The sequence below is a fragment of the Delphinus delphis genome, chromosome 18 (assembly GCF_949987515.2).
Source record: "Delphinus delphis chromosome 18, mDelDel1.2, whole genome shotgun sequence".
Classification (NCBI taxonomy): domain Eukaryota; kingdom Metazoa; phylum Chordata; class Mammalia; order Artiodactyla; family Delphinidae; genus Delphinus; species Delphinus delphis.
This window is the reverse complement of record NC_082700.1, coordinates 626,024-638,203: the sequence shown is the minus strand read 5'-3', so window position 1 is coordinate 638,203 and position 12,180 is coordinate 626,024. Positions and strand designations below refer to the sequence as shown.

The window sequence follows — 12,180 nt, the reverse complement described above, 5'->3', positions numbered from 1 at the left end:
CTCTTGTGGTCGTGGCGGGGCCTTGCTGTTTGTACCTGGCGTCTCGGCGGCATTGCGTTGGGGGAGGGGGGGAGAGCGCGGAGACGCCTTGACCTCTTGTCCCTTTGCTCCGTCTCGCTGGTGGTTACGAGCCGGTGCTGCGTCCAGGTTGGCTAGCACTAAATCATTTGTCATTCTTCGTTCTAGGACCAGGAATCGCCTTCAGGCCAGTCTGGTGGACGTTTGTCTGAAGCTGAGGAGGACCGCGCCGCCACTGTGAGTAGTTGTCCCCGCGTTTCTGTCCAGTACCGTGAGCGCCGCGCCAGGGTGCGCCTCTGTGGCGCTTGCCTTTCTTTCTCTTACCTTCAGCGGGTTTCTGGGGCGGGCCCTGTCGCCAGAGCCAGGCCAGGCTGAACCCTGGGAACGCACTGGGAGCGGGCGCTGACATTTTACACCGCTTGTATTCTCTAGGGTTCTAAAACAAGAGTTAAAGGTAGCTCCGTTTTTAATGCTTTCTGGTTAGCTTTGGGGTTTTTTTTGGCCTTCTTATGGATAGAAATAATTTTTTTCTTCATCGCTGGATTAAGAAAAATTACTGAATGTACTGTTGTTAGGTCGACGGAGGCGATACTTCTGTGTGAGTTTGTCGTCTCTTTGAGGAAGATTTATTTGTGTTTACGCACCCTGGCAGCTCTCTAGCCAGGGTCAAGTCAGGAGATAATCTTTAAAAAAAAAAAAAGAGGAGATAATCTAGTTCTCACCCTAGCCGTGATTCTGAGACTGACCACGGAATTGGTAGTGACAGCCTCCATTATGAAGTTAATGGGTTGTTTCCTTGTTACTAAGAAGTAACCTATGTGCTGTTCACTTTGGTGCAATAAAATGCCCATTGCTCTGTCAGCTGTTCAGTTAATGGCTTTAACACCAATCCTTGCCTGAATCAATAATTTTATTAAGAGTCTGAAAATGATGTGGTTTTTTTCTAAATCTGATTCTCCATGTATTATCTGGGATTCTGTATAGTCTTAGGTCCTGCCTATTTTGTCCTTTTGGATCAGTTTTCCACTGGTCATCAAAAAGAAACCTGTGATTAGTGCATCTCTCATAGTAGTGTTCCTGCCTTCCCTCTGCCCTTGTAAATCCTTGACAAACTTGGCTTTGCACATAGGCTGTTAGGCGTCGCAGCACACTTCATTAGTTAGACAGCTTTTAGGAATGGATATTGTTTCAACTGGGTAATGTTCATCGGGTATCTGAAGTGCTGATATTTCACGTTACTTGATAGTTTTGTGAGATGAAGGGATGTGGGTAGGATGCTAGAGCTATGAGGGACCTTCATAGGGAAAGGGAACTAGCGGGGACTTAAAGACTGGCGGGAGATCAAGTCACTGACTCAGGTATTACCACTTAGAAAAGCCACTTTCTCAGCAGTGTATTCCTAGCGTAGTTGAGCGCAGTGTGCAAAGGACTAGGTTTAGTGCCAGCCAAATTGGGGTTCACATCTCTACATCTCTGCTCTCTTACTACTTTGGCAAGTGCAAACTAAGTAAGAGTCAATAAATGCATCTTTATAGATGCACATCTTATTCAATTAAATACATTTTTATTATGCACATTTTATAAGTGAGTAAATTGTGTCTGTCTTCCCGATTGCTATGAAGATTGTAAATCGCCGCCTAGCCCATAAGTTATGTGGGACACACACACACACACACACACACACACACACACACACACAGTTAATGGTGGCTGCAATTCTTATCTTTGTTTTGTTTCCTGATATTTCTTCCGCTTTATCTTACTGAGTTTTCCATTTCTGCTAAGCTTTTCATTTCCAAAAGCTCTTTTTTATACTCGAAATATTAGTTTTATATGGTCTTTGCTTGTCATGTGTCTGTCTAGAGTACTAATAGTTTGTGGGTTTTCATTTTACGTTTTCTTTTTCCTGCCTTTTCTTCTTTCCTTTGTGTTTTTTTTTTTTTCTCTCTTTTAACAACTAATTTTCTTATTAGAAGCTTTTTCCAGATAGTTCATAGTTCTTGACAGGTCTACTCATGATTAAGAATTGGGAAATGGAGAATAGATTGGAAGAGTGAATGGAACTTTCAGCTTGGAGCTTCACTGTAGGATGGTTCTTTTTTGGCCAGTTGATGGAGAATCTTTAAAGTCGTTATTTTTAGGTCTTTCCTTTTTTCGTGTTCCTAATTCCACAGAAAGGAGTGTTTCTGAGAAAGAAGTTTTCCAGGGAATAATAGTCTGCTGCTTGCAAGATAGAAGTCTGGATGCCAGCTCTCTGGAAATCAAGTGAGAGAGGGGGCATTTCATATGCATGCTATTGAAGCATTCACCAGTGTCTGGTGAACCTGAGACAAAGACCTTATGTTCTATTCTCTCCAAAGAATAAAAGTCTAGAACTTGGGCCAGGGTGGGGAAGGACCTGTCATCACCAAAATAGAGTGAGGGAAGAGATTTGGGATTTCACATCCTCCTGTTTTAGCCACCTGCTCCTTAGTCCCGTGATATCTGGAGCTATAGGCTTTGAGTCTCGTGAAGATTCTGAGCATAAGTCAGGATATTTCTCAGCCTTTTCCATCACTATTTTAGAGTTTGGCTATCTCAGCAGAGTTGGTTAACTGCTTATCCACCTGCTCTTTAGCTTATCAAATTTTGTTCCTTTTGTTTCTTCTTTTTGTTTTTCTTTTCCTTGTCAGTAGGAACTTTACTGTTGTTATGGAGGTTTTAGAAGGGATTGAAGTTAGTTGTGTGTGATCAGTCTACAGTCTTAATCCCTACTAGGCTATTGATTTCTAGATAGTAGTTTTGTATTTAGACACTTAAGTAATTCTCTTGCTGTTTGTCATAACTGTTCATTTGATTTTTCTTTTTTCCTGTTTCATTACATTTGTGAGTAAAACCTCCAGAATCATCATACATTTTTATTTTGTTTCTGATTTTAAATGGGAATGCTTGTAGTATATACTCACTATCATGAAGCTGGCTTTGGAATTGATATTATTTTTAGGTAAATATATAAATATTTTAATATTAAGAAAGATCTGTTCTGTGACAATATTAAGTCCAGAGGTGCTGTAGAACATGTCATAAAACTCATTAGTGTTCAACAGGTTGCTGTAGCATGCATCCTTTATCTTTTATAGAGCCGCAAAAATATAGGTGTGCTTATAGGTGGCCAAAAAATAAACCTTTGAAGCAATAATTAAATAATTGAAAATACTTTCTTGGTGATTTTAACATTTGAAGACTCATGAGCAGGTTAGTTTACCGTTCTCATCACATACTAATCTTGTCATATTAATATCTCACCATTTCTATTTTAGCAGCTGTTTTTTTAACTGATTCATTTTAATATGTAAGTTTTACTTAATTGTACACAAACATAATTGAATATTGAATGGCTACTAAATTATTCAATTGGTTTTTTTTTTAATAGAAGGTGATCTCAGGAAAATTCATGATACTCAGTTATATCTTAAGAATTCAGCAGAAATTTTTACAACTTTAAACAACCATATTTAAGGGACTTCCCTGGTGGCGCAGTGGTTGAGAGTCTGCCTGCCAATGCAGGGGACACGGGTTTGTGCCTCGGTCCGGGAAGATCCCACATGCCGCGGAGCGGCTGGGCCCGTGAGCCATGGCCGCCGGGCCTGCGCGTCCGGAGCCTGTGCTCTGCAACGGGAGAGGCCACAACAGTGAGAGGCCCGCGTACCGCAAAAAAAAAAAAAACATATTTAAAAAACTAACACTGAACTGCACTCTTAAAAATGATTAAAATGGCATTTTATGTTGTATATATTTTACCGTAATTTTTGAAAAAAAAGATAATTGTAGCAACCTTTAGGAAATAAAAACTGCTATGAGATGTTACTAAAAGTAAACACAATAGGGCAAACTACCCTTATTTGTGTCTTTGTTTTACTGTTAACTCTTGTTTTTACCCCTAATTAAATACTTTCTTAACTTTGCAGGGTTGTTACCCATAACCTAGAGATAGTTTGCATTTAAGAGTCTTGCTGGGGTTTCAGCCTAACTTCCTGTTCTTAGGAGAACTTTTTTTTTGGCTGCACTGGGAGGCTTGTGAGATCTCAGTTTCCCGACCAGGGATTGAACCGTGGGCCACAGCAATGAAAGCCTGGAATCCTAACCACTAGGCCACCAGGGAACGCCCATTAGATTCTGCACTTCTCTGTGTGGATTTTCCTTTGATTTTATATTAATTTTCATTGCATCAAAATGAAGATCGATTAAACATTAAATAGTTGTAGATGAATAAGATACCCCAGGAAGAGTAGGTAAATATTTAAGATTAACTAGACATTTGTTGAAATCCTAAGGTGTAGGCAAAGTATTTGTCTGAATACCCTCTCAGTGGAGAGGGATTTAACATTTTTTGCACTCTGTAATATGTCCAGGCAGAGAGACTAGGGACTTGCAAGTTCACTTATCACAATTAAAACCTCAGAGTCCTTTTTATCCCCATTTGCAGTTTATAGTTTAGAAAAGTAAAACTCGGGCTTCCCTGGTGGCGCAGTGGTTGAGAATCTGCCTGCTAATGCAGGGGACACGGGTTCGAGCCCTGGTCTGGGAAGATCCCACATGCCGCGGAGCAACTAGGCCCGTGAGCCACAACTACTGAGCCTGCGCGTCTGGAGCCTGTGCTCCACAACAAGAGAGGCTGCGATAGTGAGAGGCCCGCGCACCGCGACGAAGAGAGGCCCCTGCTTGCCACAACTAGAGAAAGCCCACGCACAGAAACGTAGACCCAACACAGCAAAAATTAATTAATTAATTAAAAAACTCCTACCCCCTAACATCTTAAAAAAAAAAAAAGAAAAGAAAAGTAAAACTCAATGAAGTGAGGTAATTGGCTCAGTGTCTTAGCTAAACTATAACTTTTTCTCTTTTTAGATAATGTTATAGAAATGGTTAAAACTTTTTTGTAGTCTTATGTTTATGGAATTAAGAAAGTGTTTGATGGTTAAATTATATACACAATGACTTCTGGTAGTGGTTAGGGTTAGGTTTTAATTTTTTTACAATCTGGAATTTGAAAATAGGTGAATACTTAAATCTTTTATCAGAAATAGATGACTACAATGAGCTGAGCATAAAGATTGCTCTTTCTGTTATTTCCTTTGGGAAGATTAAAATAGGGCCTAACAGCCACCAGAGGGTACTGTGGAGTCAGCTATAGCTCTTTTCCAGAAATTGTTCTTTTTTGTTCTAGGTTTATTCAAATACAGAAAGGACAGAGAGAATTCGTATATAACAGCTCTTACATTTCATAATTCAGTTTAGGCTGAATTATTGCCTCTTTTCTCTGAAAATCAACCACATAATAAGCTTACTGGATGAGTGTTAACCATGATCCTAATTTTTGTATTTCCTTTATAACCCTTTTAAACTGGTTCCTTAGATTTGTTATTTATCTTTGAACTAGAGTTATTTGAATGTTGATTTTGTTTTAATGAATTCACTCATCTTAATAAAACAAGTAATTTTTTAAAAAATTGTATACAGTAATTGCACATAATGTAGTGGCTGTGAAATAGATTATAGAGTCAGATTTCTTGGATTTGAGTCCTGACTCTACCCTTTCCAGCAGTGGAGACTTGGGCGGGCCAGGTGGATTACTTATCTTCTTATCTTCTGAGTCTTAGTTTCCTGATGGGTAAAATGGGAAAAAGAATAGTTCCTGCCTCACCTTTATAAGCATTTACTGAATTGCTATATTTAACGGCATAGCGCCTATTAAGAATAAACATTACAGAATGTATGACTGTAAGTACTATCACTTAAAATTAGTTGGGAAAATTTTAGAATAGAATGTTACTTAGTATATTTCAATATGAGATGTTTAAAATTGAATGATGACTGCTGTATGAGTGACTTTTCTTTATTATTCAACACCCATACAGATCCTACCTCCTTCACTGTCTTGAGCTTCTAAGAAAATTGAAGCCAGGATGTATAAACTTACCTCAGCTTTCCATCTATTATTTCTACATACTTACATACGTTCTAATTACAACTGGACAAAACCTTGAACAGCATGGGTTTGGACTGCACGGATCCACTTACACATAGATCTTTTTCAGTAAATACTATAGTACTGCACGATCCAGGGTTGGTTGAATCTGCGGATATGGAACCTTGGATTCGGAGGGCTAACTGTGGGACTTGAGCATCCATGGATATCCTGGGACCAGTCCCTCCGTGGACACCAAGGGACAGCCATACACTTACCTTTTCCCCTCTCGCTTTTGAGATAAAGGTGACTTTTGTTCATGATCAGTTTCACTACCAGCTGTGCACGCATCCTCCTCTTCCTCTTCTCTCATCTGCTTTCAGAGCTGTGCTTCATTGGTCGGTCACTTCTCCAGATTCTTCCAACTATGTCTCTGCTGGATCCTTTCGTTTGTCATTCTCTAGTGCATAGTAGGTACACAGAGGTGTTTGCTGAATAAAACAAAGTGGCTAAGAATTTGGAGCCTAGAGTTAGAGCCCTGAGTTTGAGTCCTATTTGGCCTTACCCAGATTCGTTTCCTAATCTGTAAAATGAATTGAATTATATCTACATCATGGGTTTTTCAGAATTTTGTATAAAAAACCTATAGCATAGTGTCTGGTGATTCCTCAACAAGGACAAAAAAAAAAAAAGATTCAGAAAGGTTTAATGTTGGAAGCAGAGAATTTGAAAAACAATGACAGAAGACCCTAGGGAAATAGAGTTTGGACAATATCATAGTCATTTTAGTAGATAAAAGTATATTTAGTATAATGATTGTTTTTGGACCCTGAGTTATTGGTAATTGATGGAATTATTTTGAACAATTTTCTGTTTCAAGGAAGGACTTAGATAAAATCACATAAAATAATTTAAAATTTCACTTGTGCTATTTAATTGCAATAAAATGCAATGATCATAGTACACTAGAACTTTTTTTTCTCTTCTCTCTCTGTTATAGGTTCTTTGGCATAGATAAATGTTCAGCGGGAGGATTAGACTTGACTGAACAGACTCCTGTTTTATTAGGGAGTAAAGCCATGGCAACTAGTTTCATGGACATGGCATTTGGTGACCCAGCTAGTCCTTTAGTTAATAGATCTCGAAACTCGTCAGCAGAGGATGATGATGATGATGTTGTATTTATTGAATCTATACAACCTCCTTCAAGTTCTGCTCCAATAATAGCTGATCAGAGAAATTTTATATTTGCTGCATCAAGAAATGAAAAGCTACAAGGAAATTATTCCATAATTCTTCCTTCCTCAAGAGGTTTGGCTTCTCAGAAGGGAAGTATAAGTGAGACAATTGTCATTGATGATGAAGAGGACATGGAAACAAATGGAAAGGAAAAGACAATTTCTTCTAGTTTTATTGAATGGGCACTTCCTGGAAGTAAAAACAGAACCAAAGATTTGGATTTCTCCACTTCCAGTCTTTCAAGAAGTAAGGTAAATGCTGGAATGGGTAATGGTGTTATCACTACAGAATCGACTCTGAAATTCATATTACTAATGTTACAACCTTAGAAAGAGGTATTAAGCTCTGAATGATGGGCGAGATATGAACTTAATGATTACAAATATAACATCACTATAGAATACCAGCTTGGGAGATGTCGCTAACGGACTGCAGTCGAGTAACTTTGGTGTTAATATGCAAACATACACCCCGTCTTTAACTTCACAGACCAAGACTGCAGTAGGACCTTTTAATCCTGGTAGAATGAATGTGGCAGGAGACGTTTTTCAGAACGGAGGATTTACAGCTCATCACAATCCTGGTAAGCAGTAAGTGATACTAAATATTTTCTTTCCACCCTAAGTAAATAAACTTTTGGCTGTTACTTTTAGTACCTATATCTATTTTATTCTATATGTGAAATATTTTTTGTCAACTTTCATATTAAAATAGAATTTTTTGCTAAATAAAACTGTGCAGTCTACTCTATTTTACCCAATGTGATTTATATGTGAAGTGTTTTAATTGAAAACTCCCATAACTACTACCTCCATCTTTGTTTACTAGCATCTTTATTTTAATGTAAAAGTCATAGAATAAAAAGATGGATAGTGAACTAAAGGATTAAAGTAATATTACATAACAATTAAATTTTATTTAATTTGTAATTACATAATCTGACCTTTCAATTTTTGCTTTTCAAGTGTTTACTTTTAGACTGCTTGTCTCTGATTTTTGGTTTTAAATCAGCATTTTATTAGTTGCTTCATTTTAAATTTAGAAAACTTTCTTACCTTTAAATCAGAGACTTGTTTTTTTCCCCTATTTTTTGGCCGCACCACGTGGCATACAGGATCTTAGTTCCCTGACCAGGGATTGAACCCCTGCAGTGGAAGCATTGAGTCTTAACCAGTGGACCGCCAGGAAAGTCCCAAATCAGATATCTGTATTTTAAAGACTCTTATGAGGCCAGTTGTGTTCTGGTAAAATATAATGAAAGTTATTTAAAATTTAGCAAATCTTTTTTGTGGATTTTTCATGACCTGGTGTGCTGTTTGTTTTTTCAGGTTTTTGTTTGTTTTTTGTTTGTGTTTGTTTGTTTTGGGTCATTTTAGTGCTTTTAGCTATTGACCAACTTAGAATTTTAGGAAAGGACTGGAAAGTAATTAGAACTAAGAACCGAATCACTGATTGTTTTAATGGAATGCTAGTATTTTTTTTCTTAAAAAATTTTTTTTAATTAATCTTTTTCTCTGGTTATGAGAATATTACAGAACGTTTGAAGGAAATCATAGTTAGAAATAAGAAAATAGTATCTGTCACCTACCTTACTAAGTAGAAGTGACTGACAACTTAAAATGTTGTTTTGTTTGCTTTCGGTCTTGTGCCTCTGTGGTTCTAAAAATAGAATTTAGAGCATATTGTATTTAGTTTTGTGTTCTCTTGATTTATTTAATCTAAATTTTATTTTATTTATTTATTTGCGGTATGCGGGCCTCTCACTGTTGTGGCCTCTCCCGTTGCGGAGCACAGGCTCTGGACACGCAGGCTCAGCAGCCATGGCTCACGGGCCCAGCCGCTCCGCGGCATGTGGGATCTTCCCGGACCGGGGCACGAACCCGCGTCCCCTGCATCGGCAGGCGGACTCTCAACCACTGCGCCACCAGGGAAGCCCCTGTTATGTCATTTTAAAAGTAGAGGTTTCAGTGGCTATAAAATATTCCTTTGTCTGAGATATTTATTCCTCTACTTTTTAAGCATTTGTATGGCTTTTCATTTTTTACTATTGAAACTCTACACACTAAATGTCTTCGTTTGTATTGTTTATTAATTTCTATAGGACAGTTCTCAAACTTTTTGGTCTCAGTTTCACTCTTGGAAGTGATTGAGGATCCCAAAGTTTTTTGTTTTGTTTTTTATCTGTTATCATATTAGAAATTAAAACATAAATTTAAAAGGTATTTATTCATTTAACAAAATTATTATGTGACATATTTTTAGTGAAAGATAACTACTTTCACTAAAGAAATTTAGTGAAAAGTGATGTGTTACAGTTACAGAAATTTTTTTTTAATTTTTTTATAAAGCATTTTATTTTTAAAATTTTATTTATTTATTTATTTTTGGCTGTGTTGGGTCTTTGTTTCTGTGCGAGGGCTTTCTCTAGTTGCATTGAGCGGGGGCCACTCTTCATCGCGGTGCGCGGGCCTCTCACTATCATGGCCTCTCTTGTTGCAGAGCACAGGCTCCAGATGTGCAGGCTCAGTAGTTGTGGCTCACTGGCCTAGTTGCTCCGCGGCATGTGAGATCTTCCCAGACCAGGGCTTGAACCCGTGTCCCCTGCATTAGCAGGCAGATTCTCAACCACTGCGCCACCAGGAAAGCCCCACAAATTTTTTGGAAGTCTGGCTTGATAGAAAACAGCAAGGTATATCTAGCTCCTCAAATTTAGTTCTACATTGAATGTGTTGCAATATCTTCTTTTGTTTGAAGTATAAGAAGAAAATCTGGCCTCACATACATACGTGGCTGTAGAATGGAACAATATTTTAGTAGCCTTTTTAGTTAATTATGGATAGTTTTTTCCTTTTCCTTTTGACACAGCACCAAAACTTGATAAGTGGTAGTTTCTTAAAAGTTCTTACAGTGTGGAATCTGAAACTATATAATGAACTTTTCATGCTTTATTACATTAAAATTCATTTATCTTTGAATGAATTTTACCTTTGTATGATTTGGTAACATTGTGCTTTAATTATTTGGAAAGTGTTGATTCACTGAGTTACCTAGGTCTTCTAAATGTTGACACCTTAGAAAGCTGTCACGCTAGCAGTGGTGGATGCAGGTTTTCAAAGACTCTGATTTTCACTCGAAAGCTCAAATTTTCTCACTGGCAACAAATACTGTTATTTTTTTGAAGTGAAAGGCTTATTTTAAGAAAATGTCAATAACCAGTTTGTTTTGTCATTCCTTTAAGGCTAGTTCAGCTTGCAGTGCAACAATTTTACAAGTGCTTTTCCACTCTTTCTCATTGTTCTTTGGTATGAAACAGAAGTGGCTTTTGGATGCTTCCCTGTTCATCATACAGAGTATTAATATGTAGTCAGAGGCTGAAATTTAGTAAAATTAATACTAATTTTTACCTTTTCACTAAGGACTTCTGTTGGATAATAAATAATTTCACTGGCCTTTGTCCCTGGTTCTTGGGAGAGAGAATAAATCCTTGAAATTTACCAGATTCCTAATAACTAATGATTAAGGCTGAGGGTCACCAGAAAGACCAACCGTGTGATTTGAGTGTTGGGCCTTTGAGCCAGCCCAGCCTTCATGGAGGAGAGAGAGGCTGGAGATTGAGTCCAGTCACACGCAGCGAATAATCCCACCAGTCACACCCACACGATGAAACCCAGTAAAAACTCATCTGTGCCGGGTGGGTGATGCTACCCGCTTCCTCAGAGAGAGGGCACAGAAGCTCTGGCATTGGGACCCTTCCTCACCCCGTATGTCTCTTCATTTGGCTGGTCCTGATTTGTATCCTTTAAATAAAACTGATCATAAGTATAGAGCTTTCTTGAGTTCTCTGAATCATTCTAGCAAATTATCAAATCTGAAGGGGCCTTAGGAACCTCCCACATTTACAGCCAGTTGGCCAGAAGTCTAGGTGGCATGTAAAGTGAGGGCAGTCTTGTGGACTCTGCCTTCAAAATGGGGGCTGGTGCTGACTCCAGGTAGTTATAGCATCAGAATTGTGTTGACCAGTTGTTGTTGGAAGAACAATAGGAAGTACAGGTGCTACTTTTCTTTCTTTTGTGCAAGTGCCTGGTAGTGAAGAAAATTTTACTAGTACAGTTTGGTTCCACTGCCAGCAGTTTTACCTAACATCATTGCTTCTGCCCCATTAGTGCAGATGCCAACACGATGAAAAAGGCACATAATCTTAGTTTTATTATGGAAATAGTTTGGCCTGGCAGATCCCCTTTTATTTCTTATGTAATGTTGAATAGAAGTGATCGGAGTATAAAGTCTTGTCTTGTTCTTTTTTTTGTTGACCATGCCTCGCAGCTTGCAAGATCTTGGTTCCCTAACCAGGGATTGAACCCCAGGCACTCAGCAGTGAAAGCGCCTTCTGTTGTCTTGTTCTTGACCTGGGGTGGAGGGGAAGCATTTGACATTTCATCATTTAGCGTATTCGCTTATGTCAAATATAGTAAGCTTTTTATGTTCATAATTTATTTAATAGCTTGTGTCTTAGTCTTTGCAGTTATAAACAGGTTTCTCATGAATATCTCTAAGTTTGTCACACATATTTTCTAGTGAAAAGTTTCTGTAGGTGAAATTGCCAAGTCAGATGTCAACATATTTTTAAAGCTTTTCATGGTTAATACAGAATGGTCCTCACCAAAAAATTACGGTGTTTTTTTTTGTTGTTATAATATTGTAAGCTCTCCTCAGGGGTAGGAGTATTATTAATGTTTGCTAAACTGATCATTTAGAGGTGATATCCTCTTAATGATCATTGAACTTTTAAAAATACTTTTGCAGACATTTTATGAATTTGTTCATTTATGTTTGTCATCTACTTATTACTGTGTACATCTTTTGTTTATTAATTGAGTGAAACCTGAAAAATAATATAAAAAACTTGTGATTTCTGTATTGAGTGATGTGTTAAGCTTAAAAGCGGTTGAAGATGATGTTGAAGACTTGAAATAATG

At 37.9% G+C, this 12,180-nt stretch overlaps 1 protein-coding gene across 2 annotated transcripts in view; it reads left to right on the top strand.

Annotated features, from left to right (window-relative positions):
- Window positions 1-12,180, top strand: part of LOC132413528 (zinc finger MYM-type protein 5) — a 32,846-nt gene that overhangs the window by 580 nt on the left and 20,086 nt on the right. The window contains exons 2-5 of one of the 2 annotated variants that reach the window (XM_059995568.1): window positions 187-255; window positions 5,916-6,271; window positions 6,966-7,455; window positions 7,694-7,787. In XM_059995568.1, coding sequence (XP_059851551.1) covers window positions 7,045-7,455; window positions 7,694-7,787 — 505 coding nt within the window. In that variant the 5' untranslated portion in view covers window positions 187-255; window positions 5,916-6,271; window positions 6,966-7,044. The remainder of the gene's footprint in view (window positions 1-186; window positions 256-5,915; window positions 6,272-6,965; window positions 7,456-7,693; window positions 7,788-12,180) is intronic. The other variant, XM_059995567.1, reaches the window with a different exon arrangement.